This window comes from Poecilia latipinna, unplaced genomic scaffold (assembly GCF_001443285.1).
Source record: "Poecilia latipinna isolate Pla-1442-1.1 unplaced genomic scaffold, P_latipinna-1.0 Scaffold696, whole genome shotgun sequence".
In the NCBI taxonomy this organism is placed as follows: domain Eukaryota; kingdom Metazoa; phylum Chordata; class Actinopteri; order Cyprinodontiformes; family Poeciliidae; genus Poecilia; species Poecilia latipinna.
In genome coordinates, this window is record NW_015113312.1 from 42,676 (window position 1) to 70,417 (window position 27,742).

Here is a 27,742-nt window from a genome sequence, read left to right on the forward strand (position 1 = left end):
ATAATGTTTTACTGTGAGAATCTCATGCCTGGTTAAAAATGGCTACAAACACAAAACCCTCCAGGCTGCATCATTTAAAACATTTAATGAAGTTTTAGAACGATTAGCCTGAATGTAATTTCCCTTTCTGACTGATGACATCAAAACATTTTCAAATTTAGCTTCATAAAAAAAAACACAAAAAAAAAAAAACAGAGGAGTTACTTTTTATGTGGGATTAAAACAAAAACACAATAGTTTTTATCTAAATAATAACCTAAACTATAAACTAATGCATTAATTTCTGTAAGCGCTTCCTCCTCTTCTCCTTCTTCTTCTGCCTCTTAGATATGAGACCCTCTTCCACGCGGTGAAGTGGTGGGTCAGCGAAAGCGCCAAGAAGAAGATAAGGATGTTCATAATTAGTCGGTAATGGCAGGTGATCCACCTCCACAGGAGGGTTTCACTGCCAGGCAGAGCCACGACGTCGGGGTCCTACCAATAAGGCCCCAGAGTTAATTGAAAAACCTGGCCGAGCTCGGAGGACTTGACTGGGTCGTTTTATGTTTTTTTTTCTTGTTTTAGCAGAAAACTAAAACCTTCCTTCTGCAGTAGCTTGAAGGCTCTAATGCTACAACATTCAGCCTCTTTCCTCTTTAAACTGCCTTTGCTTAACGTGACCATGGTGGTTTTCTCCCGTGAGGGATTGCACTGCGTTAACATATAGTGTCGTTTATCCAGTTACTGCAGGCCTTAATGTGTCTCACTGGAATTGTACATGAAAGACCAACACAAACTGTACACATAACGCCTGAAGTGAAAAGAAAATTATGGTTTTAAAACTTCTTTGCAAGTAAAAATCTGAAAAGTGAATGTATTTGCCTCTCTCTGCAATCACAGCTGCAAGTTTTTTATTTTTTAATTTTCTTTATTGTATCTTTCTACCTGCTTCGCATCTGTGAACATCTGTTTTCAGGTTTTTACGCAGATTCTCATTCAGACTCAGGTCTGGAATTTGTCTTGGCTTTTATTTACTTTACTTATTTATTTACATTGAATTATGAAAAAAGTGGACTCTATTTACTAATTAGGTGGCCTCAAATTGTTCTGCTGTATTTTGTTTATGGGTATCCAAACGCATGCCGCACTTTTCAGGTGTTGATTTGATTTATTGGTAACACTTTATCTGAACATCTGTCAAAAACATGAAGGAGTCTTTGTGATTGTTTATGACTGTAGTCATAAAGTGTCATTTGGTAAAAATAATGACACTGTTAATGAAAGGTTGCATTAAAAGTTTATTAAAAGTGTCATTATTTTCTGAATGTCAAGTGCAAACACTTGCTCATGCAGATGTTGCATATTTTGGTCGTCTAGCAGCAGAAATAAATGAGCAATCAGCCAAAACTTTCACCCATTTTCTGCCTCTTTTGAAAAAGAGAAGAAAAAAAGCTCACAGTTTTACTTCCTTTTAAACTTTGTTTTTAACCCACACTCAAACTAGGAAAACTAGTCAGCCACACAAAGCAGACAACGTGTCGCTTATTTGCAGGAAGCGGGTCAGATGTGGCGCTGAAGGGACAGGAGGGAAAACCAGCGGTGGTCCAACTCTTCCCTCTTCTGCTTTACAGCCATGAGCCCCGGGAGCAGCTGTGAGGCTGCTCAATTTAGGCCACCCAGATGGAGACAGTGTTTCCTGGTGATTGCATTGCCATAAACCCAAACCCTGACGAGGGGGAGCGGTTTTTGGAGAAAGGACGAGCGAGTCCCCTCAGATAGGCGAGAAGAAACAATGGAAGGAGGACAAAAAGCTTGGAGCCCTGTGATTTTTCTCGTTACATCCTCTCATCTCGCTCCTCTCTCTTTACAAACCCCGACTTCTCCGTGCATTTTTCTCTCTCTCTCTCTGTCCAGCTGCTGCCTCTAGCTTGTTCTATCCATCACTGAAAATGGCTGCGGACTGATGGGAGGCGGCCATGTAGTGTCAAACACTGGCAGATTAACAGGTGAGGGAGCAGAAGGTTTAAGACACAATTCAGCTTCTGCCCTGACAGAGAGCAGCACACGCTGGAATACCAACCACGGGACGCACACACACACACACACACACACACACTGCTGAATCTGCAAGGTTAGCAGTTTGCAATAATGTTTGGGTTTTTCTTTTTCCCCAGTTAAATTTATGTAGCAGACTGAGAATGTTTCAAATCAAAGTTAACGTAACCAAAATCCCTTTCACTTGGAATGGATCAACAGTTTTCTTGGATGAAATTCATCATCAAAGTCATTTTAAAAATCAGATGAAGATAATCTGAGTAAACAAGATGCAGTTTTCAAATGCTGAGTTGATGAAGTTTTTTTATAGCCTTTTTTAATCTAGTGCTTGAGATTACCAATATAACCAAACTACGTTTTTTTTTTTTTTGCTATTTTGGCAATTACTGTGGATAACTTTGTTTAATATTAAAATTTCTCAAATTTAAGTGTGACAACAATCAGAGGATGTGAGGGGACAGCGTCATCATGTTCGCACCATTTGAGAACGGCGTTGCACTGAGTTGCTCTGCTAGCAGCTGGGAAGCGTTTGGAAGGACTGTGTTGAAATTTTAAATGTTACAAACATTTGGTAGTGATGGATGTTCGACGCCATAAAGCTGTGATGTAAATCGCCTGTGATAAACAGCCAATCAGCGCCGGGGGAATCGAACAGCACTTCTTGATTGACCTCATTGCGAACGCCAGCGAATAATTTATCGAGTGGAGTTGCACCGAGGTATTCCAGCTTCCCAAACCGCATTTTCTTTTGATTAAAGGTAGTTTGGAAAAATGTTAACCACATGTACAGGCAGGGATCCACTGCTGAGGCCCATATTGAAGCAGTGGAGGTGTGAATGAATGTGAGTTTTGGAGGAGATCTGTGTGGGATTCTTTCGATGTCTTATGGGAAAAATCCTTAAGGAAAAGGAATCCAGGAAACACACATGCAATGTTGAAAATATTACAGATCTGGGTTGACTTTGGAGCAGACTGGGACAAATGGGACAAGAGCAACGCAAAAATCTGGACAAAAATTGGGAGGAGTGTGGAAGAAACCTCTCCTTCCAAAGGATGATTTAGGCAAAAAACAAACAAAAAAAAGAATCACCCTTGGGAAAAGAAGACACAGGCCAAATTTTCAGGAAGGTGATGACATGTTAAGGTTCTAATTATTCAGAGATCATGACTGTGTGGGCAGATTTTTCATACAATGAAGATACTTTGTTCTGGTGCAAGAGCTAAAATAATTTTTAAAAAGCCTAAAACTAAAACCGTTTTTATTTTGAGAGGGGAAAAAAAAAGAAAAAAAAAAGGTGACCAGATCCAGTTTGACGTTGCGAAACAACTAAATTGCTCCGTGCCATTAGCTGATGACTTCTAGATTAGCTAACCAAGTTAGCTAAAGCCACAGATGTTCTGCAAAGGCGTCAACTAATCACACCTGATTGGTCAAGACGGCCATGTTGGCCTCAAGTGGGGGAGTTTTTGAACTTTTAATCGAGTACTTCATTTATGTGACCTTTACAGAACAAAACACATCTGACATGAAGAAAGCCAACAGTTCTGACGTTCTGCATCTGGACAACAGCAATCGGCCGCTTTTAGCTCAAGTCAAAATGCAAAGGAGACGTCTACAAACTGTGGATGTCGGCGCTTCCTGTTTGTGGCGAAGTGTGCGACGCCACCAGCTGTTGTGCAGCAGAGGAAGTGACTCAGTGTGCAGATCAGAGCCGCGCTGATCGATACAAACAGGTGGGAGGCTGAAAACTCTAAAGATTTCTGTGTGTGTGTGTCTGTGTGTGTGTGTGTGTGTGTTCTGCTGTGTATAGGTGGGAAAAAGAAAAACACCAGGTAGCTACAGATACAAAACATGAAAGGAGGATGAAAAGAAGTTGAAGTGCGACAGTTTGTTTGTTTTTGTGTGAGTTTCCTGCAGGTGGAAAATTTGAAATGAATAAGCAATACATTAGTCTTAACTTTTACTTTCTTAAAAATGTTCTTTGTTTCATAATATATAATTTACAATGGGCATTAAGTTTGCAGCTAATTTAAATTAAAAGTGTCCCTGGACGCTCATGAGATTCCTGTTTTTTTTTTAACATTAATTTTAAAAATTATTTATGTTTCTTTTGAGGTATTTCATAAACGCTCAAGGATTATTTTCACAGGTTGATAAAAACTAACTTTTTACCCGGTTGCTGCTTCTTCTCGTGTTTATGTGATTGATGTAGGCTTCGAGAGAAACGAGCAAATCTTGCTGTGGAGAAAGATAAATAATGAATAATAGTAATAAAGTGTATAGCAAACTACTGCCCACTGAGGGCTTACAATCAAGGTAACAGATTTGGAAAGAAGCTCCAAGTAAGGAAGCAACATGACTAATAATTAGTGTGAGGCCTGGCAGACTATAATGAACTGTCTGGGGATACGTAGCGCCGTTAAATCCCACAAACTGACATCTTGTTATTACAAAATTCTCATTAAATTGGTTTCCCAGGAAAGCCTTTCCAGCACACAGAAGAATGCAAGTGCGTGAAATGAGTGTGTGTGTTCAGACATGAGAGCCTCAAATCTGTTAAAAGACATGACAACACTGTTTGTTATGTCAAACAGCGACGATCGTAATGAGTCACCTTGGAGGGAGAGCTTGATGCGACGGCAGCGCCGAGTCGCAGTTCAGTTTTCATTCTTTTGTGTCCATTTTCTTGATGCCCGAGAATTTGCTTGAACTGATTAATCAGGAGCTCTTTTCAGATTCCTTTGAAAGTTCAGTTTTGTTTTGGTTCTGAATAACTGGAATGAAGCACGACGGTTTCCTCTGCCCTGACTCAGAAACTTGGAAAATAAAATAAAAATGTTTGCGCTGCTCCGTTGGTAGCACTGCAGCCTTGCAGCAAGACGGTTCTGCCTTTAATGGCAAAAACACAAAATCTTACCAAGTATTTTTGGTCTAGTTTCTGGAGCAAATATCTTAATACACTTGAAAGAAGACAAGTAACTTTTCAGTAACTTATAGAGGTTTGTTTTAAGTAAATAATTCTTTAATATTGATGAAAAAATACTTGCTCCACTGGCAGATTATGTAACTGATGACATTTTTACCTTGTTATAAGGTAATTTCTCTGCCAATAGAACAAGTACTTTTTCACCAACAATAAGAAATTATTTACTTAAAACAAGCCCAGTCATTTTTAAGCTAGTTTGCCTAATTTCAAGTGTACCAGGATATTTGCTCTAAAAACTAGACCACAATTACTTGGTAAGGTTTTGTCTTCTTGCAGTGATTTCCAGATACTCCAGTTTCCTCCCCTCAGTCCAAAAACACAACCGCTAGGCTAAATGAGCTCTCTGCACAGATAACGCGCTACATCTAAGCACCGAAGTTGGTGATATCAGCATTCTTCTGTGTGGATGTTGTTACTGAAGGAAGAAGACTCAAAGTTAGCTTTTTTTTTTTTACAACCACTGATGTGTTAAAAATTAATTTAGTGGAAGCAAAAAGACGCACAAGGCTCTTCAAGAGAGGACAGTTCAGCAGATAACTGGACTGTCAAATAGAAGACGGCAACAAAGTTGCCCTTTTGAGTCTCCAGAAAGGGTAAGAAAAATAAAGTATTTTTAATGCTGTTCCTATGTTCTATGGCTTTTAAAGAGAAATCACAAAAATCTAAATATGTCAGGTCATTTCTACAAATCAGGCACAATCAGATCCACTCCTTATTTAATACCAAATCCACCACATTTGCTGTGCTTATAATATGCAAGACTGTGACTACATACGTCATAGTTACTGTATATTTGCATACTTGGCTTTCCTGACCAGGTTTTTATCAAAACCAGAAACATCTGGCATTTCACACAAGAAACAACAATCCAAAAAACTCACAGGATATATATAAAAAAGAAAAACCTTTTCTTAAACAGCTGCAACAGTAAATGCCTTTAAAACAGGCCATAGCCCTGAAATGGGTTTAAAGAGTCAGAAAAAGGCTCACAGCTTGCATTCCTGTCAGGCACTTAGAGTTTGCAGTAAAAGAAACAAACAGATGCACGTCTGCAAAGGCGCGCGTCAAACTAAACACGGTGTGCTTAAACAAACAGGTGCCTCTGCTTCCAGTGAGATCATAATAAATCTTAATGAAACTGTTGTAAAGCTGAATGCGTATTTTTGAGTGAGCCTAAAATTTCCATTCGGTTTAAGAGTTTGGATTTCAGGCATAACTCAGTTTTAACCGTACATTAGGATGTAGCAGCAGGCGTCCTCAATGTTCTTTGTTTTTGTTTTCCCCCTCAGTGGCACTTTATGCTCCCATCTGAGCCAACACGAAACATCTCTCAATGTGGTCACGTTTCCAATAACGCATTTCATAAAAGATGCATTTTGGAGCAACCGGGTTATCATGGAAATCTTTATGGAATCGATATTCGACGGCCACAGGCAGCGGCGCTTCTACAAACCAAATGGGTTTACTTCTAGAAATCATTGCCGCTTGTTATTCTATCCAGAGAGGCGGAGCTACTTTACGCTGTGCGTCGGTCCGAACACGGTCTGAAGAGCGCGCAGACGGGAGAGTGTTAATAACAGTGGAGAATCGCAGCTCCTTCAGGACCGCGGACAGCTCCACGGACGCATCGGCGTATGAAATTGAAAACAAATGAGAGCTGCTGCCACGTATGCGCACTAGGAACAGTGGCAGGTTTTGAGTGAAACAGACAAACAAAAAAAAATGTTTAATTCATGTTCACAGTACTGCTATTGAACAATCGGAGCTGAAATCATGGACTAACAATCCCTGACTTCTGTTCATTTCCTTACTTTTCTGAAAACAGGTTTTTGTTTCAGGATTTTGTTGTTATGTTACATGTTCTCTCTGCTATCAACTTAAACCACCGGGCCTGTCCACCTAAGCAGCTCTTATTTTATATCTTCTTTCTTCTTCTGCCACCAGAAGGCAAAGCAAAGTCTGAAACTGAAACTGCAGTTTGGAGGTGAAGACCACTACCATCTGGAAGCTCTGTCTGGCTAAAGCTTTCTGCAGCAGGGCACAAGTACAAGGTGTGCAGAAAAACTTGAATGCAATCATTTTGGTGTACTTCTTCCTGAGTAGGTAAAAAAAAAAAGCCTATTTGATTGTTTATACCAAACTCTGACCAGAAAAGATGGAAAATGTCCAGTACTTTAAAAGTCCAAACTGAGTCCGATTTCTGTTCCAAGCAGAAAGTAAGAGACAGAAAAGGTGAGAAGTGATTGGAGCACTTGTAGAATCCAGTCTGCCTAACAGCTGCAATTTGGGCAAGCTGCACACAGTCCAGAGCGGCAAGTAAAAATGAAAATAAAACAAATTCACACCAAAAAAAACCCCCAAGAAAACATAAATAAGCATTTGTACGAGGAAACGGAAGAAAACGGGAAGAAACCGTCAATATATGATTTAAATTTTAAGTTCAGAGTCGCACATAAGAACCTGAACCTCCTTATTCAACAGAACAAAACGATCCGACACCTAGGGACTTTGATGCTTTTCAAACTCGGACACCAAACTGCAGTCTTAAAAGTACTTAGAAGCAGAATGTCACCAAAGAGCGACATGTCATTAAAAGATATGAAGTAAGCAAATAAAGCACAAAAAATAGAACCGAGAACAAAACCTTGTGGAACTGCACTCTTAAAACTTTTGCCACATTTTGGTTTTTCAAACATAAATAGCTCTAAGTGATAAACCTGCCAGACATCTTAGTTTCTGGAGTAACACTGCATGGTGCGCAGTGTGAAGCGATGAGCTTAAAGTGCAGGTAGGAACCAAAACATAACGAGGGTGGACCCTGACGTTTAGAGTTAGTCCTGCATATGCAGAGAGTTGATGAATTTTATAGGAAGCAAATGTAATTTTTAAATCATTTTAAATGATGACATGGCCTTAATTATAGGCACGACTGAAGAGAGAACAACATGGAAGAGTAATTATAATATCAAAATGCTCGTGATGACGGCTCAACATTAAGGATCCGTCGTGGCTGTATCAACCTTCTGGATCTCTTGGGTCTTCTGGTTCTGGTTCTGCTCTGCATCCCCAGAACCAGAACAAAACGAGGAGAAGCAGCACTCAGCTTCTATGCACCGCAAATCTGGAACAAACTTCCTGAAAACTGTAAAACAGCCGAAACACTGAGTTCCTGTAAATCTAGACCAAAGCCCAGATGTTTAGAGTTGCATTTAAACCGTAATAAGTGAAACACTGACCAACATTTTGATGTGTAAATGACGACACTTGGAAAAATTTAATGTTTCAATTAAATGATGTAAAGATGTAAAGTTTTTATGATGCAAAGCAGCTTGAAATGCCTTGTTCCTGAAATGTGCTATACAAATAAAATTTGATTGGCTGATAACACTGGGTTACAAAAAATATATTTTTTTGAAGTTGTCTAAGCTTTTTCAACTGAATTAGGACGATTTTGAACCACTGAATCAAAAAATGACCTCCACTTTTCTCAATCAGGTTTTTATTCTAATTTGATTTAGAGAAATCCGATCTTCCGATCTAAACTGATTATATTTTTGTGACATCATCAGTTCATCTCTGTTAACATTTCTCATCCAAAAAAGGTTTTAGGAGAAAAAAATTGTTTTCTAACAGAGTGTATTAGTTAAATGATACAAACTGGGACTTCTGTAAATTGAGTAATAAACACTGATAAGGGTAAGTACTTATAAATTGACATTTAAACCTTCATTGTGCAAAATTCAGGGCATGAACTTCCGTTTCTGCGAACGCCTCTGTATGCTCAGCAGCAGGGATTTCTCTCTTCAGAGCACAACGGTAACCAGCCACCATCCCAGCATCCCAAACTCAGAAGCATCTTAGTTCAGAAAGTCGACCCATCTGAGCAAAACCAATGTGATTTTTGGATTCAGCACATCAAAACGACCCTAAAACAGTTGAAAAAAAAAGAACCCAGACATGCGACAAACGCGTGTGACATACATGGTGATCCACTCACACATTGGTGGTGAAGATGCCGTAGATGAGGTCTTGCTCGGGGAGGTAGAAGGTGCTCTGCAGCTCGTTGTAGTAGAAGGGGATCTCTCCGGACCGGGAGCAGTTGAGCCGCGCCTTCATGAACGTGGTCCAGGTGTCCTCCAGCAGGAAGCGCCCGCCGATGTCGTTCTTGCACACCCGGGCCACGCGGGAGTACACCGTCTTGCCGCAGTCGTGCTCCACCGCGTTCTCCCTCAGGAAGAAGAAGGTGAAGAGGCCGATGTCATAGGCGGAGATGAAGTGGGGCTCTGCGGAGGGGGAGGGAGGAGACACGAGGGAGAGGAAGATCATTATGTTGACCCAGGAGGACGGGGGCGAAAAAACAGAAACTTATTTGCAACATTCATCTTCTGGACACTGTTGCTTTGACCTTTGTTTGCATTATTGATTGCAATAAGGACTTGAGATTTCTACGGCCGCATTTCCTGTTTAGGCTGGTTTTGAAAAAAAAAAAAAAAAAAAAAAAAACCCCCGGGGGCAAATGAGTAAATAAGAGAAGATGCTGCAGAGGGTGAAGGAGAGTGGAGGATTTAAACATGGTTTCACATAAATCTGTCTGAGGTTTTGATGCTAAATCCATTAAAAGTGGATGCCTGTGTTGCTTTTATTGTCCCCGGACGGCACAGAGGATGATTAATGTCCACCTGCTGGACGGGTTTCCAGGTAAGAGACTGCAGAACGGGGATGAGGAGATCCTAAGTAATAGCTGGGAAGGAATTAGATGGCATCAGCCAGTATATCGGTTTATGGCACAAATTTAAAAAAATAAAAATAAAAAATTCATGATGAATTATTAATTTCATCATTATGTCTTCTGGTGGACGTATGTCAGAGTTTCTGTGCAGGAACTTTGTGGACTTTATGTGACAGACATTTGGACAGGGACGTCAGAACAATTTCAGTTCCAGTTAAATCCTCTTTCTGGAGCTCACAGCGTTTCTGTGAAAGCTGAAAACTCAATGAGCCTCCTCAAGGTTTAAGATTTTTCTCCTTTTGTTGCAACCTTGTTTAAAACAAAAGTGTTTTTTTTTTAACTCGTGGAAACAGGATCATTTAGAGACAATTTGTTTTTACAAGAGAGGTCTGAGAGTTTCTTCAGAAGTTAAGTTACTAACAAACACAATCGAGTGTTGTAAGTGAATACGACAGATAAGATATAATGAAAGACAGGCAAAATAAAACATGCAGTGTTTTTGCAAAAGTGCTTGTAAGCCTTGGATTTTTCTGCTATAAGCATAAATATTAGCATCATAGTGAAGTGGAAGAAAAAATACAAATTAGAGAGGCACCATATTGGATTTTTGGTCGATATCCAATATGCAGATATACTAAAACTTATTTGGCCGATAACCGATACCAATACCGATATTTTTTTTCTTATACTTACTTACTGAAACTATGTGGCTTTCTCTACTGTGGAATTAAAATACTGCATCATCTCTGTCAGTTTATCCTGCTACCAAATGAGAAATGCTAAAAAGGAGACTGAAAATGATGCAACACTTTCAACTTACATTATGTTTAATGTCACATTTATTCATGAAATTTACTCTGTCTAGAACAATGATGATACTCAAACAGTGCAAATTTGAGTTGTGCTATGCTGCAGACATCATTGTCACTGGTTTGTCACATAAAAACATTTTGACAGAATGGCTGATGTTCGATATTAAATTTTACAGCGATACCGTCCGGTACGGTACCATGCCAATAACATTGTGCATCCCTAATTCAAATAGTTATTAAAATGTCCCAGAGTTCATATTCTCTAAACCTCTGTGAACTCTTTTCCCCCTTCTGCAAGGTTTTCTGGGAATATTCCTGAAAGAAATCCTGACTTTTCATTTTCCTCCCACAACCGCGCATAAGAGATGGAAAGACGAGTGGCAATCCGTGGAATGTGTTGGTCCGTCACACAGAATCCCGATAAAACACGCCGACACAAAAACAAATGAAATGAAAACAAGGAGTATTGATGCTTTTCCAAAGATTTGAAGAATAAAGAGCGGATCCTTCAGCTAATGTGTTGCAATTAATAAGCAGACGTCGACAGAACGTCAGAAAGAGAAAGAGCTTTACAAAACGGAAACAACCACACTGGTGTTTTGACCCCGAGCTGATTGTGGTTTCAACACTGGGAAGATTTGTTTTGCGCCGTCTTCTTTTCGCCTGTCAGGCTTCTGCATGAATGATTAAAACTAATAAAAGAAAAGAAAAGACAAGACTACTGAGCTGCCGTTGCCTCACTTCACCACCGGGACCTATTTGTTGGAATCCCAGTCAGACACGTGCAGAGCAGCAACAGAAAAATTATAAAAACCTTAATTTGTGCATGTATACATGCAAATAAACGATAATAACTTAGCTGATTTTGCAACAGAGTCATTTAAACACACACACTCAGAGAGGGAGGAACCTGTTAACCATTAGGATGGAGTGCACCTCCGGGGCCGGCAGGACGTTTGGTCTAATACAAAGCGTCTGAAACTGAGCAGGGGGAGGAAACAACTTTGGCGTCCGGAGGGCAGCGGTCGCGTAATTCCAATTCGCCGCGACTTTTTCGGACTGCGGTGCTGATGAAACCACTTGTGGTGCGAAAGAAAAAAAAAGAACAAAGAGGTAATCAGCTGCAGGAGGGATGCATTTTTTTATTTTAAAAAAAAAGCTGTAATCAAGTTTTATAATTCTCTCTCCCTCTTTGATTACTCTGCAGAAACGTGGAGCGGGGGTCTTTAAGCAGCGCCGGCTAATTTAGCAGGTAATCTAATCAACTTATCCAGTTTAGGTTTAATGAAGTGAACGTCCTAATCAGTTTGTTCCCAGTTTGTGTTCTAAATAATGACAAGGAAACGCGGCATTGAAAGCAAAACAAACTGAGTGCATTTATCATTAGTAGACAAAGCAGTCAAAGGTGTCACTTAGTAACGGTATCTACAGTAAAAACGACTTAATTGAGACTATTGTAATTTACAGAGGGTTAATTAGTGCCAACATGGAGTCACCGCAACCAGAAGATCAACAAGAAGCATCACTTTTTCCTTCCCTGAGGCTAAAGGCTAGCTGAAACTCTGCTTTCCTCTTATGTGTTTATTAGCTCAGCAAAATAAATCGCTCAGCCTGATTTAGAGTTTTTTGTGTTTATGCACACAACATACACGTCAGGCAAAGAGCGGAAAAAGATGACATGTTCTGCACTACGATAAGAAAGGTGCACAGGCGCTTCCTGCTGAGCCGTAAACCCATTTCTCCTGCCTGACCGGTGAAGCGCTGGGGAAGCAACGTCTGGAAATGTTGCAGGTCAGACGCAGCAGCACTGAATCAAAGGCGACTTAACAGGAAAATGTGGAAAATATTGAAAGAATATACAGCATAATTAATTTATATTTAACAGATGAGTAATGCTTTGTGGCTTAAGACGACAAAATGAATGCACACATTCATTTCTTTAAAAGAAATAACCCAGCAGTTATTTATAGCTAAATAACTGCTGGGTTATTTAAAGAAAAAACACAACAAAAAAATATTTTTAATATTTTTTTATAGAAAGTATTTTTTTAAATAAATTTGCTAAAACTATGACAATGTTGCGACAGTATAACATAAAACAGATTATCTTGAGTGCTGCCAGTGCTAAGTAGAAACAACTAATCAGAGCCAAGAGGCGGGTCTTAGCGCTGTCAATCAGGCTTGTATACACACTGCTCAAAACCCTTTCCACTTTGCTCTCTGCTATGCTAAAGCTACTTCCCTATAGCCAGCGTCATGATGTTAGGTAAATGTTTTTCCTGAAACGGTAAGTTGCTTCGCCAGCATTGGCGAATTTATCAGCATGTACACGAGCTTGAGTGGCAGCGCTAAGACACTCCTCCTGGCTCTGATCGGCTGTTTTTGACCGAGAGCGAACTGCGGGGCAACAGCAGCTCAGGGAGGAGCTTAATCCTTTCACAGATTATCTGTCTGATATTACAACAGTGACCATTTTAACAAAAATCTAAATAACATTTTATAAAAGTTACGTATTGCAGCTTTAACCCAAATGTTATTGGGAAAAGAGGTTGGATATTTTTAACCCAAAATTGGGTCAAAAAATTTTAACTTGGCTTCTTTGAGCTGAGCTAAAAGTTCTGGCCCGAGAGGAGAGTGGAGGATTTACATTGGCACAAGCTAATGTACCAATGTAAATAAATATTTACTTTATTTCTTTTAAAGGGAATAAATAAGCTTTCGAATTTGTTGCCAAGAAGCGTTGCTGTAACAAAAGCAGTGATCCATCACACGCACATTTGTTTTACTTTATATACGAAGTGCATTAAGCGTGAAATTTGTCACCTAAATGAAACTGCATGTCAGGGGAAAATACAAAATATAATGAAATTTGCATTGTAGTCTGATCATGTTTAACTCAAAAGCAAACTTTGCATAGAAATCATCCAGAACTGCACGGCAGTACAGCTGGTAGCCGTACTATCTGTCCCGGATTTCCAGGTGTACTTTGTATCTTCTCTCCGTATAATAGTGTGTTCTGGCTTCCTCTCACCATCCAGCAACAGGTATCTCAGGTAAATTGGCCCCTCTAAATTCCCCTTAGGATGGGAGTTTGTGCGTGCAGCATTATTCGTCATATTTATGTCTATTCCACTGCAATGGATTGGCCATCCGGTATATACACACCGTCTCTCCCCCGTTGACCTCGGAGGATATTACCACCCCAAATGGATGGATACACTTAAAAAAATTACAACAAACCCTCCAAAATTGCAGCTGGTGAAATTTATCCACAATAACGTGTCAGTTCTGTGTAATTAAATAATATCTTGGCAACATTCACTGGTGGTCTGGCGGCAGAGGGGATTTATCACCACCTTCACACAGGGCTGCTCAGTTATTGGGTTTTATTGTCCTTGTGCACAACGCTGCAAAAAATAAAAAGTCTGCTTCAAGCCTGTGATGCCACTGTGAGGCAGAAGATTCTGACCTGAGAGCGGATAAGATAAGCCTGCCAGCATTTTGTTTCCAAAACAAAGAAAGTTCAGTTCTGAGGTGGGAAGATCTCCTCTTTCTCTCTATATATTCACCTACTATAGAAATAAGAGAAGTTCTCGACATGTTTTGTTTTTATATTAGGCAAACATCATGCGTCAGCGACACTTCTAAGAAAGCTGAGTGGAGGTTGAGTGTGAGTAACTGCAGCGTAAATCAATATTTCATCATACTTGAAGTCTAAGGATTTTTAAATGCTTACATACCTTCAGAAGAAAACCCAACCTTTAACTTTAATAATGAAATCTTCAATCAGCAAGGAATGAATGTCTAATGTGCTGCTGTGCTGCCTGCACTGATGAATGCTGACTCACCCTGGCATGCTGTGTGCTTGAAACTAAGATGATTTACCAAATTTTTTATGATTTCATCCAATACTTGTCTGACCACTTTCAGACACGTGTGGCACATTATAATGTCGTTCTCAGGCTCTAATCTGATCCTTTAGTGTAAAAAAAGACAGTAACATCGGGGCAAAAGCGAAAAGGCCCATCCTAAATCTACACCTTTGATCCCAAAACACACACACTATTCAGAACAGCAACACATTAAGAGAAATGTATTTACTTCAATGACATGAAAGGCTTCATGCTCCACAAAATCCACTCTAATTTTCTCAAATCTGGATATATAAACCATTTATGTGTCGGTGCATCTGCATCCAAGCTGGGCTTGAAATGCAGCTTTATAGCAACAATCACTCCACTTTCAGGTGGAGAACCGTCCTATGATCACTCTTAACTACGGTGAAGGATATACTAGCAAATCTCTTTTCCAAAGGTGCCGAAACACTTGATCGAGAGCATGGCATTTAGTAACCTGAGTGCAGTTGGCCCTCCCACCGTCTTCAAATCAGACAAAATTGGTGTCAAACGTTTGTGCTACGTTTGTGACCCCCTTTTTGTCTGATTTGAAGACAGTGGGAGGGGGGCTGGTTGACCTTTGATGACCTCTAGAAACATTTCTTTATATCTTTAACATGATAGCGGCACAAACTTTGGGCTGTCCTGAAAGCTAAAGTGGGTGTAAGATATGAGGAGCAAATAGTTGGACCCAACAGCAATTTTTGGTAAAAGCATTTTTTTTTTCACACAGGAAGTTATTCCACCCACATTTTAGTAAATGTGCTTGAATTAAATAAAATTGTTTGTTTTGAAATGTGAGGCATTACTTTATTTTATTTTTACGTTTGTTTTAAAGTGTTAATTTCTATTATTTTATTACTTTAATGTGTGACAAAAAAACAAAACTGTGACACAATTAACTGCATTTGATTTTTACATACAAATGTCTGGAGCCGGAACCTTTGCTTTCACGTGTTTCTGGTACGGCCATAAATCTGACACACAAGCGACATCAACAGCAATGATGGATTTAAAAAAAAAAAAAGAAAAAACTGATTCTCTTCGTCTACTAGGGGTTGATTTTTGCTTGGAACCCCCCTCCCAACCCCCAAAGTAAACGATCTGATGGGTCGCTGGAAAAGACTGTTGTGTTCAAGTTGTTCATCAACTATCACTAAAGCTACTCAAGACTGAAACAGCGTCTCAAAGCCACACATGCTGCAGCATGCACAGACGACCCCAACGCCAACTTCATCGTCCACAGTCGCATTTATAAATAAGGGGATTTTTTTAATGTTGCATGAACAATCAGAGAGTCCTCAAATAATTAAAAGCTGAACTGGTATAATAATAATAATAGCATTTTCTGCTAATTTGGAGGCTGAATAACTTGAATAACAGGTAAAAAACAATTAAACATATATGTCTGTTTATTCAATAATTCAGAAGCAAGAAATTGTTATTTTGTCAATGCATGGTTTTTGATTAAATTCAGTGAATTAATAATTACAGGTCCTGCAATTTAATGTAGCCCCATCACTAATTTTAAACCTGTTTATGCATCTTTTGAAGTGTTGCCCAAAAAAAAAGTACATTGTTTTTGACGGCAGGCCCCAAAGTTCTTTGTGACATTCAGCTGTCTGACAGAAAACAGTCGGTCAGCACCTGGCAGACTACCAATCCAATAAGGGAACGAATAGATTAGATCTAGGATTCCCCCCCTGGCCTCCCTACCCGCTGCGGTTCTCCTGAACCAGCCAGAGCTTAGAGCTGGAAATTAGATTTTCATTCACACCCTGAAATCCACTGGGAACCCTGTATCCGTACAGACGCCGCATCCAGCACAAAAGCAAAAAAAATAAAAAAAATAAAAAAACAGGCTTTGCGCGCTCGGATGGAGGCCAACATGTGCGTTTAACTGTCTGCCTATCCAGCCACGGTTACGCTGATTGGGACGTTATCTACGTTGTTGCTCATGTTCCTCCGTCTCGAATCATTTCACGTACTTTCTTTCTTTCCGCTCGTGCGTGCGGTTTTAAAGCCACGCGCACGCAGCTGCTACCCACACGCCGCCTGATTACCGTCTAAATACTCGGTGACAAACTCTCACCTGCATGGTGAGGCCCTGCGTGGGGCGACGCATGCTGTGTGCCGTAATTTCACCCTCTCTGTGGGGCGAAGAATAATTATATCGCTCACTGACTCCCCGGTCTGTCGTCTCTGCATCCAGCGCCGCCATCCATCCTCTGCGATAAGCGCACAAACTCACAGCCTCTCCTGTCATCCATCTTTAGTTGCGACTGTGAAGCTTCACTTTTTCCAGCTATGGAAGCGGAGAGCCAAGCTTTGTCAAGAGGGTCCAGAGATTTAAGAGTCGTGATTTGCCCTCACAGTCTAAAACTCGAGTGAAAAAGGTAATTTTTTTAAAATGACTGATGCATTGGACATCAACTTCTATATCCTCCTCCATCCTATACAGGATGTGGAAGATATATTTTCAGTGGTTCCACCCAAACCACTCTGGAACCGGTTTTGGTCTTTAAACTCTGCTGATGTGATACTTGCTGTCGCCTCCTTGGCTCCAGCTGCCATCTTTTTCTGCCTGAACCAGATAAAGCGTACCCTGTCAATGAAGCTAAAAATGCCGAAGACCTTCATGCAACTCTACCCCAACCTTCAGAAATATTTTCATCAGCCCATATGACAGTTGCCTAACTGACAATGTGCTCTCCGTGGTCCTGAATTTAGAAAAATAAAGCAAATAAACCAACAAATAAGAGCAAACAATCTTTGTAGCTAAATTTACTTTTTTTTTTAAAAAAACAAAACAGAGTAGTTTGAAAACTTTTTTGTGGCTTACTTTAGTGATTACTGAAGCGAGTCGGCAGCATCTATGTTCATAGATCTCTGTGAAACGACGTCAGCTACCTATTTTATTAACACTATTAATAAAATAGTGTGATTTTTAATCCTTGACAATCCTAATCAGGTGATCTTTCATCTGCACCAGCAGCACTGAAAAACAGGAGTTTAGCACAACTTTCACAGCTTCATTCATTATCACAACCTGGTGATTTTTTAAAAACTGTTAAAGCGTTTTAACAGTTTTTACTTTTTTCTTTTTGTTATTGATAAAAATCATGATAAAAATCTGATAAAATTCATCAGATTGATAAAAATCATCAAGCACTTTCACCAACGAGTCGCCGAATCAGGATTGGTGGAAAATGTTTCTAATTATGAGCCTAATTAACTCAAAAATAGGACAGGCTGTCATTCAACTACGCCAAGCGTTTAGCATGCTAAGGTCAGTGAGGCTTCATCAGACAGACTGAGAGTCTGCATAGCACAGCATGAGATGAAGATATAACATTGTCACAAAATGTAAGTAGCACTAACAGAAATTTTGATTTTGATTCATCTGATGTCCATAAAGTTTCTAAAACAATCTGCGGCTGCATGGGTCAAAACATTAATGCTGCAGTTTCATTCCTATGAAGAAGGGATGATGGAATTTGATTTATTCAAAAGACATGCAATTAAAACACACACAAAAAATAGACATACAGTTGTGTGAAGGGGGTATTGCTAATCAAGTATTTTTTTGTTAATTCATGTTTTAAACCATGATGAAAGCAGAGTGATAATGCCACGCATCAGTCTTGCTGCATGGTCCACGTTGTTTTCTGAGGAGTTTTAGGTGATTTCCAAGTAAAGTGAGCAAACAAGACAGAGGAAAATACAGCATAGCAACCACCTGCATACTTACTGTACAGGCATCTTTGTGTTACTGCAGAATGTGTGAAGGAAAACTGGACAGGAATCAGACTCACATCTACATTTCTGCTGAATTCAGGACATGTGTGAGCACAAATTTCTGCTGCTGCAGTGTGTTGTCCCAGGAAAAGACCCGGCGTCAGCAGCAGAGAGATTATTGACACGAACCCCTGAAGGACAGACAGCATTCCATGTTTCTTCCATTTCATAAATCCCACTGAGTCCCGTACCTAACCTGAGCCCAAAACAGTCTCTCTAATCCTTTCGCAAACACCCCTATCGGACAGGTCCGCCTCCGCCGCAACGAGACACAATTGTTTTGGAAGTGAAAGTGCGGACTTGGCCTCGTCCGCCGCGCCGAAGAGGCCAGGGAAAATGTTTGAAGGAACGGCAGGAATTTCCAGAGGTTTGTTGAAACAACTGGTGCGGATTACCGGGAATCCAGCAGGCTTTGGAAAGTATCAGATGATATGTCTGCAGAGATTACATTTCTGTCGGGGTGTAAAAGACAATCACTAAACATTGAGTCTGTGAAATACTGGCGGAGATAATACCACCGGACCAGCTAGCAATTTCAATTTAGATTATTTTTTTCTTTTTTCCACCTAGAGAACTGAGTGAAAATGAACTTTTCAATAATATTCTAGTTTATTGAAATGTCCTTGCTGGTGTGTTTTCTTGGTCTGGATGATGTTGTTTAGACTATATTCACTAATAAAGGAGACATTGTTGAACTGGTTTGCATTTAGGGTCATCGGAGTGAAAGAAAGAAACAAAACATATGCCTGCCACACTTCCCAGATATTTGTAAAAAGATGCTAAAAACAATGTACCCGTTTCCTGCCACATCACTAGACTACTTTTTTCTGAGCCAAATAAAATATACTGAAGTTTGTTGTTTAGATTAAATGGAAAAAAACATAACTGTGGGAAATTGTCAAGAATTTGTGTGATTCTCTGTTCTAGTTCTATAGTATTTAAATTTATTTCATCTTTGTGTTCATGTAAGTTTAGTCATGTTAAAACAAACAAAAAAAAACTTTGCTGTTTAATATTTAAGGTGTATGAATACTTCTGAAAGACACTTTCATAGTAATGGTCTTACCGTTGAGCCACTTGGAGTTGTACTGGGCAGTGCGCAGCGGCGGCATGCCGCCCAGGCTCCTGTAGATGACGGGGTCGCGACCCGAGAAGTCGATGACGGTGGCGGCGTAGAGCTCCCCGCTTTCGGTTACCACCGCCGTGGAGTTGTGGCGAGGGTCGTACGGGCAGCGCGCCACGCCGTTTACGCGCTCCAGCACTCTGCTGATGTTGCCCACCTGGAAAAGAAACAAAGGACCGAGGAGCAAGCCGAGTGCCAACAGGAGGGAGGAGGAAGTGATGTCACCGACTTCATACAGAGCTACTTCCTCGCTCTACCTCTCTGCTGATGCATAGCGGCTGGAAAGCATTGGTCCCGCAGGTCATGACCTCGGTCTTGTTCACCAGCAGGACTCTGATGTAATTCTGGCACTCCATCTAAAAAGAGAGATGAAAATGAACGTCTAAAAACGGTAACAGCGGGATGAAATCTGCATCGGTTCACTGGATGCTATGGGACGTGTTGCTAAGGAGAACAATGCAGCGGGTTTCCTGGAACGTGGCGTTTGCAGCTTTCGCCTGCGGGTCCATTGTTGAGACATATGAATGCTAGTTTGGAAGAAAATGGCAGTTTATTTGTGGCATCGACAAAGACTCCAAGTCAACTGCATGTTGTTCGGCACAAAGAATCAAATTCTTTTCCAACAAAAGCGAGGCATTGATTTATAGGCCTTTCGCTGCAGAGAAGTGAGGTAATTGAGCAAAGAAAATAGTTTTGTGCATCTGGCTTCAATCTTCGCCTTACGGGCTCAGTGGGAGACGCATATGATTTTGCAATCAGTTCCTACAAAACAATGCGAAGGAGGCAACTGAACTCAGCAGCTGCTCTCGGGCATTTTTCAAAGGACGTCCTCTCTAAGTGTCCCAACATGTCCCCATGGGCGCTTTCTTAGACATTTCCCTCCCCTTCCCATCTGAGTTCCCTCTCTTATAAAGTCGAGCAAAACAACTTTTGATTGAAGGTTTCGAAATGGCGCTCCTCTGCCGAGGAACCTCCCGAGAGACTAACAAGCACCGAGGCAGAAGATATCAAAAAATGGCCCCGCTGTACGCGAGCCATGCTGACACGGAGCGCTGTAATTGGGGGCGTGATTGAGGTTACCTCTGTTTTGCCTTTGCTCTGACACGACTTCCTGGTTTCCTCATCCGGTGCCCACTCTGTCGCCTAGGAAACAAACACAAGATGACAAAAGAGGTGAGAAAGAGGCCGAGAAGCGGCGGCGCGGACTTCCCCGAGGCACTTCGAAAAGTTACGCAACGACCGACTTTCGCTAGCGCCTCAGGAAGGCTAAAGACGACGCCTGAAAAGACTTTAACCTCCGCGCTGTTTGTTTATTGTGTACACGTTGTGATTGGCTTGCCAGCAAGGAGCCCATTTGAGGGGAGAGGGCGAGGCGCGCAACGAGGCAGCTGAAGGGCTGAGGACGGCATTAGCATGTAAATGGCTTCCTTCTTCTTCCCCCCCTTTCTGGGAAAAGTTTGCAGCACTCACCTCCTCTGCCCTCTTCCACGGTCAGCCTCGACGAGCCAATTATTTTCCTGTTGATCGTTACAGTAGGTGCTGGGCTTAATTATGGATGCAGGCGGCAGCAGCTGCAGTGCAAACATGCTGATGCGCACGCACAGGGTTGCTGGCCGCAGGAGCTGCGCTGGATCCCGTTAAGTGGGTTGAGAGATGGTGCTGGTTTGGCCTGAACTGGGCATGAAAAGGTGCCAGAGGGCCCACGCTGTGTGTGAGGCTGGCCTCGGTCCACCCGCCCGTCTCCTCAGTGGCCCAGACAGAGCGGGTTAGCTTAAACTTTAAAGTGTAGCTTTATCGACTATTATTCTGATAATTATCATCTCGCTGTTTGTGTTTACAGTTTGACACAATTATTAGTTTAGAGCTAAATCTTAGTGTAATTTAACCGAAGTGCTAGCACAGCTTAGCAAAGCCACATGCTCACATTTGACGACGTAGCTTTTCACTGGCTTTGCTCCTAAGTAGCCAGTTAGCATTTCGGTGAATATTAAAGGTTGTTATGGAGATTTGGCCAACCCAACGTGACACACTTTGTTTCACTTCTCCAAATGTTTGTTTTACCTCTCCATCCATCCTGTTCATGTGGTGCCAAGACAAACACGGCTCCTCGTTCAGCACTGTGACCAGAACTGGACCTCAGAGCCAAATGTACAATCCACAGAAACAGCAAGACGCTGATCATTAAAGCTGGGGTGAGTAACTTGTACAAAAATAAAATGTTATTTAAACATTTGTTAAAATTGTCACGATGTCGTGGTGACAATATGGTATGAGCTCCTGTCTCTTGTCAAATTAAAAGTTGTATTTTTCTACATTTTTCTGTGTGAGATTATTGCACACAGAAACAATAAAAGGTGTTTGTATTTCGAGGGTTTCCACACATGGCTACCCGGTTTGCCAACAAAACTCATCCTCCCTATACGTCTTACCTAAGCAGATAACTCTCCCAGGTGGTCAAAGACAACTTTCAAAATTAATGACGCCCGGCAGTGATGGGTCAACTTCAAGCACAGAACAAATGCTTTTCAATAAAAACACAAAATAAATGAACCTTGTTCGTTCTGGACTTCCTCTCCAACACATTCTGTGTGTGCAGCCTTGAGGTACTTAACTCGTTCTCCCCCACAGTGTCTTGCAGGTATATCACTCTTACTCTCTTTCTTCGGTTTTAATTAAAGCTCAGCAGAACAGCCTAAATCTGTCTAGGCAGATTGTCAGAACCTCTGCTTTGTAAAAGTCTGCTTAAACTTTAAATGTATTTCTGAATGGAACAAAATCTTCTTCTGGGCATGAAATGCTCAGCTTTTAATTTGCGGAGCACATAAACAGCTCACATTGGTCTCCTTTGTAGCACAGTCCAAAGAATTTATCAACCCCCCTTGCAGCCGGGGAAATTATTAAACTTAAGGTGATTAGCATCTGCATAAATTGCTGCCAACGAGTAAAAATACCAAACTGAATACTGCAGATCCCAAACTAATGAGCAAGACGAATATGTCCATGACCTGGGAATATCCAGTCATCTTGCTCTTAAGCATATTCTGACTGACATTTTGTTCTAAGGATTGTAATTTCATATTTTAAATGCAATTTGATGATTTTAGAAACAGACTAAGATCCACTAGCAAGCAGGATCTTCTGGGGATGTTTTTTTTTTTGCTTCCAGTCCAAAACATAGAAAATACAAGAGATTCTCTGAAACAGAAACACCACAGTTTCAAAATTAACATTTGTAATATCTTTGGATTATTTTGTCTTTCTTCAGAAATAATTGCTTTCTTTAGCTGAGTTTACTACGAAGGTGTGCTCTACAGCACGTGTGTCAAACTCGAGGCCCATGGGCCAAACCTGGCCCACTAAAGCTTTTTAAGTGGCCCTCTACACTAAACATTAAGTGTGCTTAAATATCCTGTTATCAATTTAAAAAAAATGTAGTTCTTATCTGTTTACTGCCAAATTCTATCAAAAGTCCCTAAAATTTCTGGAGAATTATCGTGGAAATTCATGCAAAAATCAACAAAACCCTGCACTTTTTTTGCGCTAATACATGATTGGGAGTTTAGTTTAGATTTTTCTCAAACATTGTCAAAAACTTTAGTAGATGTCAGATCATGGTCCATGATCTATGCAGTGAATAATAAAAAGTTGTATTTATCGTCATAAATAAGCGCAAATATTTCCAAATTAGTACCACAAACACTTTGATTTTTATTGCAAAAATGTTCAGTAATATTTAGTTTTAAGAATTCACTGATAGTTTAACAGTTTGTGATCAGGTTTTATCAAAACATTCTGGCACAACCGGCCCTTTAAGAGCATTCATGATCTTGATTTGGCCCAAAACGAAAATGATTTGGACACCACTGCTCTAGAGTAAAAGTCACCAGATGTTTGCTGAACTATTTACTATGGCTGGCTTTCTATCCTATCTTCCAATTTAAAAAAAAAAACTTGAATGCATCTGTTTCCTTTATGAAAGGCATCACATTTGTGCAAATTTTACTTCTTTTTTTGTCTTCAACATCGAGTTGGAAAATCAAATTTGTGCCATTTTTGTATTTCACTCGAGGGCTGCACAAAATCAGTTTGAAATGAGCCCCGAGGAGGGGCCACACTTTGGACACCCTGCTCTAAACCAACCATTTGCTCAGACGTTATCAGTCTCAGTTAGTGTGTGTGTTATCTGAAGTCCTGCTTCACATCTTCCTCCTCCAAAAACGCTTTTTATCTCGCTGCAACCCTGAAGAGACCAAGAATTGGAGGAAAAGTAGAAAAACCAGACTGAAGTCGTTTCGGCCGTGCTTGAATACATTAGGCTGAATTAAAAAAATAAATAAGAAAAACGACAAGTGAAACTTTTGTCACCGTCGTTAAGAGTGTAGGTTAGAGGTGCGTCTGAGACGGATCCATTAGCGTGGTGAAGCCACACGTGGCTCCTGCAGCCATCAGAGCGGTGGGCTCTGACCCATGCAGACGGTTAAAGCTCATCTTCCCATCTCCCACGGCAGGTCCCTTCAATTAACCTCCTCCAGGCTGAAGTGGAGGAGGAAACCGGCTGCGTCACAGGATGGGCTGTCTTTGAAATGAAACCAAACGGGAAGACGAGAAGAAACGGCACGAGTGTCTGACCGGGTGTCCATGTTCTGATCACGTCACTGCAGCTTCTGAACGGTACGCAGACCGTCAACGACAACCTCTAATCCAGTTTCCACCCAGAGCTCAGCGAGCAGCGTGGCACCTGCCAATCAGAGCGCGGCTCCGCCCCCTCCCCTCTTCCTCCTCTTCTTCCTCCGCTGCAGTGCATCAATCTGCCGGCTGAAATGAAAACACTGCTCCTCCACAACCTCCGTCTGTCAGCGCCTGTCAGGCAAGGGGACTAATGGAATGACGTCATTGTAAACACACACACACACACAGAAGGAGACGGATGCCTTTCCGGTGATTCACAGCTTGGAGCGTTACCATCTCTTTCTGCGGGGCCCCATCTACAAGAATCCCCGTCGGCTTAACCCGCTGACCTTCACCAAAAACCGCCGCCCTCCTCCCTGTCCCTCCTCTCTTAATTCATTTCTTCTTTCTTCACGTTGCTTTGGAACAAAGCCACACACACACACACACACACACAGCCTGGGAGAGTACCAGGCTCTGCCTCGAATTCCTTCCCTCCTGCTCCAGAAAAACGTGAATGGCCCGCCGGCCGCCAGCTGAATGAATCGAAGCGAGGCTCTGGAGTCCGTGTTTCTGTCGGGGCTCTCGTTTATTTTCTGTCATTTGTAAAGCAGGCAGGGAGCAGATCGCTTCTGCATAAATTTGCATCGCGTTGATTTAAAAATCAGGTTAAAAGAAAACAAACTCAAAGACAAATCTCTTCATATGTTGTTAATAATTATAAACAGATTAAATAAGAAAAAAAAATTAAGGGGAAGGAAATCACAATGCTGTTTTACAATAGAATCCAAATGAGCAATTTTCCAATTAATTGCAGTAGACGGATTTAATTATAAACGCTGACACAGCACAGCATGCTGTGGCTAAAAATAGCACAAGCAAACACCAGCGACTTGGAAGAGAAACACATTTGACACTGATGCAGGATATAAACAGTGAACATAAGTCTCAGAAAGAATAGTTTTTAAGAAAGTGCAAAGTAGGAAAAAAAAATCCGCATAAGTGCTTTAAGGCACAACAAACAGAGACACTTGCTTTGGTGTGCAAGTTCTCAGATGCTTTCTTGAGCTTTGGCTAATTTTCAGAACGGCTAATGAATTTAGGAGTCCGGGTGTGAAGAGCTGCTGGAGACTCTCTCTCCAGAAGAAGAGTAGCTGGAGTTTTGATAACTGTGTGACGGAGTTTAAGGAGTAGGAATAATTTGCTGGTGCTTTTAGTTTTAATAATCACACATAAAATGAACAAAAAGAGATGGGATCATTCTAAATTTTTAAAAAACTTTTACGTATCTTGATCCCCCTGTCAAGTCGGTAAAGATGTTCATTCCTTCACTCCGGTTTGTTCCTTCGCTTGTTGATCTGCATGGTTTGTTGCTGAACTAACAGCTTGTGTGTGATTTCTCCTGCATGTTTTCCTTCCACCACATAACGGGCCACGTTCTCTGACTTCACTGAATACGTCGCACGCAGTCAGATTTAATTACATGAAGTCATCGGAGAAGTACAATAGGTCGATGCAAGTTTAGTGCAACGAATAGACGAATCAAAGGCAGCTTGTGAGCCTAGTTTCCATCCCGTCATTTGCATTGATGTCAATCAGATGTCCACGCTCTCGTACCAGATGACATGCAGCAGTTAGAAAAGAGTTTAAATATGCTTTGGTTGGAAACAACCTGAAACTCGTACTTAACAGGTTATTTATTTTCCAAATAGCTCCTATCAGTTTTCTCATTAAGGGTATTAGAAGGGAAATTATGCAGCCACACAGTGTTTTGTCCTTTATCCATTTAATTTGCCTCCGTATGAATTGATAGCAGCATTTTATTGAGTTAAAAACATAAAAAAATGGGACTTGTGTGTCTTAAGGATCTGTGAAGTCGTTGCATGAGATGACATTTGAATAATTGCAGCTGTGGAAAAATGACACATACTCTTTTTTTTTGTCTTTATGATGCATAACCACACATCGTAATTTCTACAATTTTAAAATATTTTTATGTTATGTCATGTTAAGCCATAAAATTTAATGCAACTTCGACGAGATGGACCGATGAAAAGTAGCATAAATGTGAGGGGAACTTTCAAAATAAAATCCAAGGTAACTTAGGAAGGCAGTATTTTACTGTCATCAAATGTGTGTGATTTAATCTGTGTGAAGGCCTCAGATGTTTTAGAGAACATTTGCACAAGAAAAACAGCATCACAAAAATCAAGGAACCAGGCGGAAAAGTCGGGTACATCAGGGAGTTCAGGACGTGGAGAGTAAAGTGAAATATTTATGCCATATTCCAAGGAGTGATCTCTGCGATGATGCAAGCTAATGTTTTGGCAGTGGTACTTAAATTTAACATGTTAACGTGATGCTAAAGTGTCCCTGTTTATATGCCATAGCTTACTGGTGTAACTACAGTGAAGCTGTAATGAAGAATAAGGAAGAAGCTGCAAGTAACCAATCAGGACGCAGCGCTCAGGCTGCTGAGACGGACATCTGCAAGTCAAATGTTAGTCATGAGCGACGTCCCTTCTTTTCGCGCCTCGTTCTTGTATAAATTTATGCACCGTTTCGATGCGTCAAACGACTTCAAAGTTAGAGTCCTGTCAACTGGAACGACACAACATGTACCTCGAGGTTTTATAAGCACTGGAATAAGTATTTATGTGCTTTATGGTTTTTGTTTTAGTTCTGGTTTTTAAGTGCTATGGACTACTTTGTGTCTGTAAATTAAGGTTGTAATTTAATTTAAGGAAACAGACGCCATCTTCAGTTTGCCACCAGAGAAGAAGGTCCTCTCATGAGATGAGAGGAAAACTGACCATTTTGCAAAATGCTGCGTAGTGAAAAACTCAAACCATGTTTATATCCTGAAGATAATGATGTGAGACATGGCAGTGGTAGCATCATGCTGTGGAGATGTGCTTTTTTTTTTTCAGTAAAGCGAGAAATCTCAGTATTAATTTCCTCCACTTCACAGGTTCAAGCTCCTCTTTGTTGCTCCGTCACATGAAAGTCAAAATATGTGAAAAATGCGTTAATACGTCAAAGCTTTTAATATTTTTCCCAATATATAGACGCGTCTTTTCCACTGCTAACCTTCAATGTTTGAAATAAATTAAAAGACTACAAATGTGACCTGGATAACAAATATTGCAATTCGAGATCTACCCGCTCAGAAGAATTACTGCAATGTTTTATTTTCAACCTCAGGCCAGAGAGGCTCCATTATTCGTACCTGACGTCTCAGAAGCAAGCTGGGGTTCATTTTCATCATTTAGCAAAGGCCAAAGTCAATCTGCAACCCCCGCCATCAGTTCCCTTCACCAAACCCAAACTTGACACCCCATTTCTCCCCATTTCACCTCTCGTTAGACATGGTAAAAGTATTTTGCCCTCTGGCAACTTTCCCTAAAGGAAGCAGGACGTGTGGGGGGAAAAGAAGCTGGAGAATTAAGAAAAAAAAAAAAGATTTTATGGGCAAATAAAATAGCAGATAACACAATTAGCACCATGATCGAGGATTCATCACTTTTACGGCGGAAAGGTGGTCTCTGGGCTCGGAAATGAATTCTATTTTTATGAGCAGTGGAGAGAGAAAAAGGGGCCAAATGATGGAGAGCTGGAGATGCTAATGAAGTAAGGAATCTGCTGCTAGCAGCGGTAAAACGCAAACCTGCCTCGCTCCTGAAATGTGACGCTTG

The 27,742-nt window shown here is 40.9% G+C and overlaps 1 protein-coding gene and 1 long non-coding RNA gene across 2 annotated transcripts in view; one reads left to right on the forward strand and one right to left on the reverse strand.

Annotated features, from left to right (window-relative positions):
* Positions 1 to 27,742, reverse strand: part of LOC106954993 (semaphorin-5B-like) — a gene marked incomplete at its 3' end in the record, with an annotated part of 216,152 nt that overhangs the window by 42,666 nt on the left and 145,744 nt on the right. The window contains exons 6-9 of the mRNA XM_015044887.1: positions 20,460 to 20,522; positions 19,637 to 19,735; positions 19,323 to 19,536; positions 9,019 to 9,304 (exon numbers count right to left, since the gene is read on the reverse strand). Of these exons, the coding sequence (XP_014900373.1) occupies positions 9,019 to 9,304; positions 19,323 to 19,536; positions 19,637 to 19,735; positions 20,460 to 20,522 (662 nt within the window). The remainder of the gene's footprint in view (positions 1 to 9,018; positions 9,305 to 19,322; positions 19,537 to 19,636; positions 19,736 to 20,459; positions 20,523 to 27,742) is intronic.
* LOC106954990 (uncharacterized) lies at positions 20,533 to 26,872 on the forward strand. The gene is made up of 2 exons (XR_001426477.1): positions 20,533 to 21,571; positions 23,888 to 26,872. It is a non-coding gene; the product is annotated as an uncharacterized LOC106954990 (long non-coding RNA).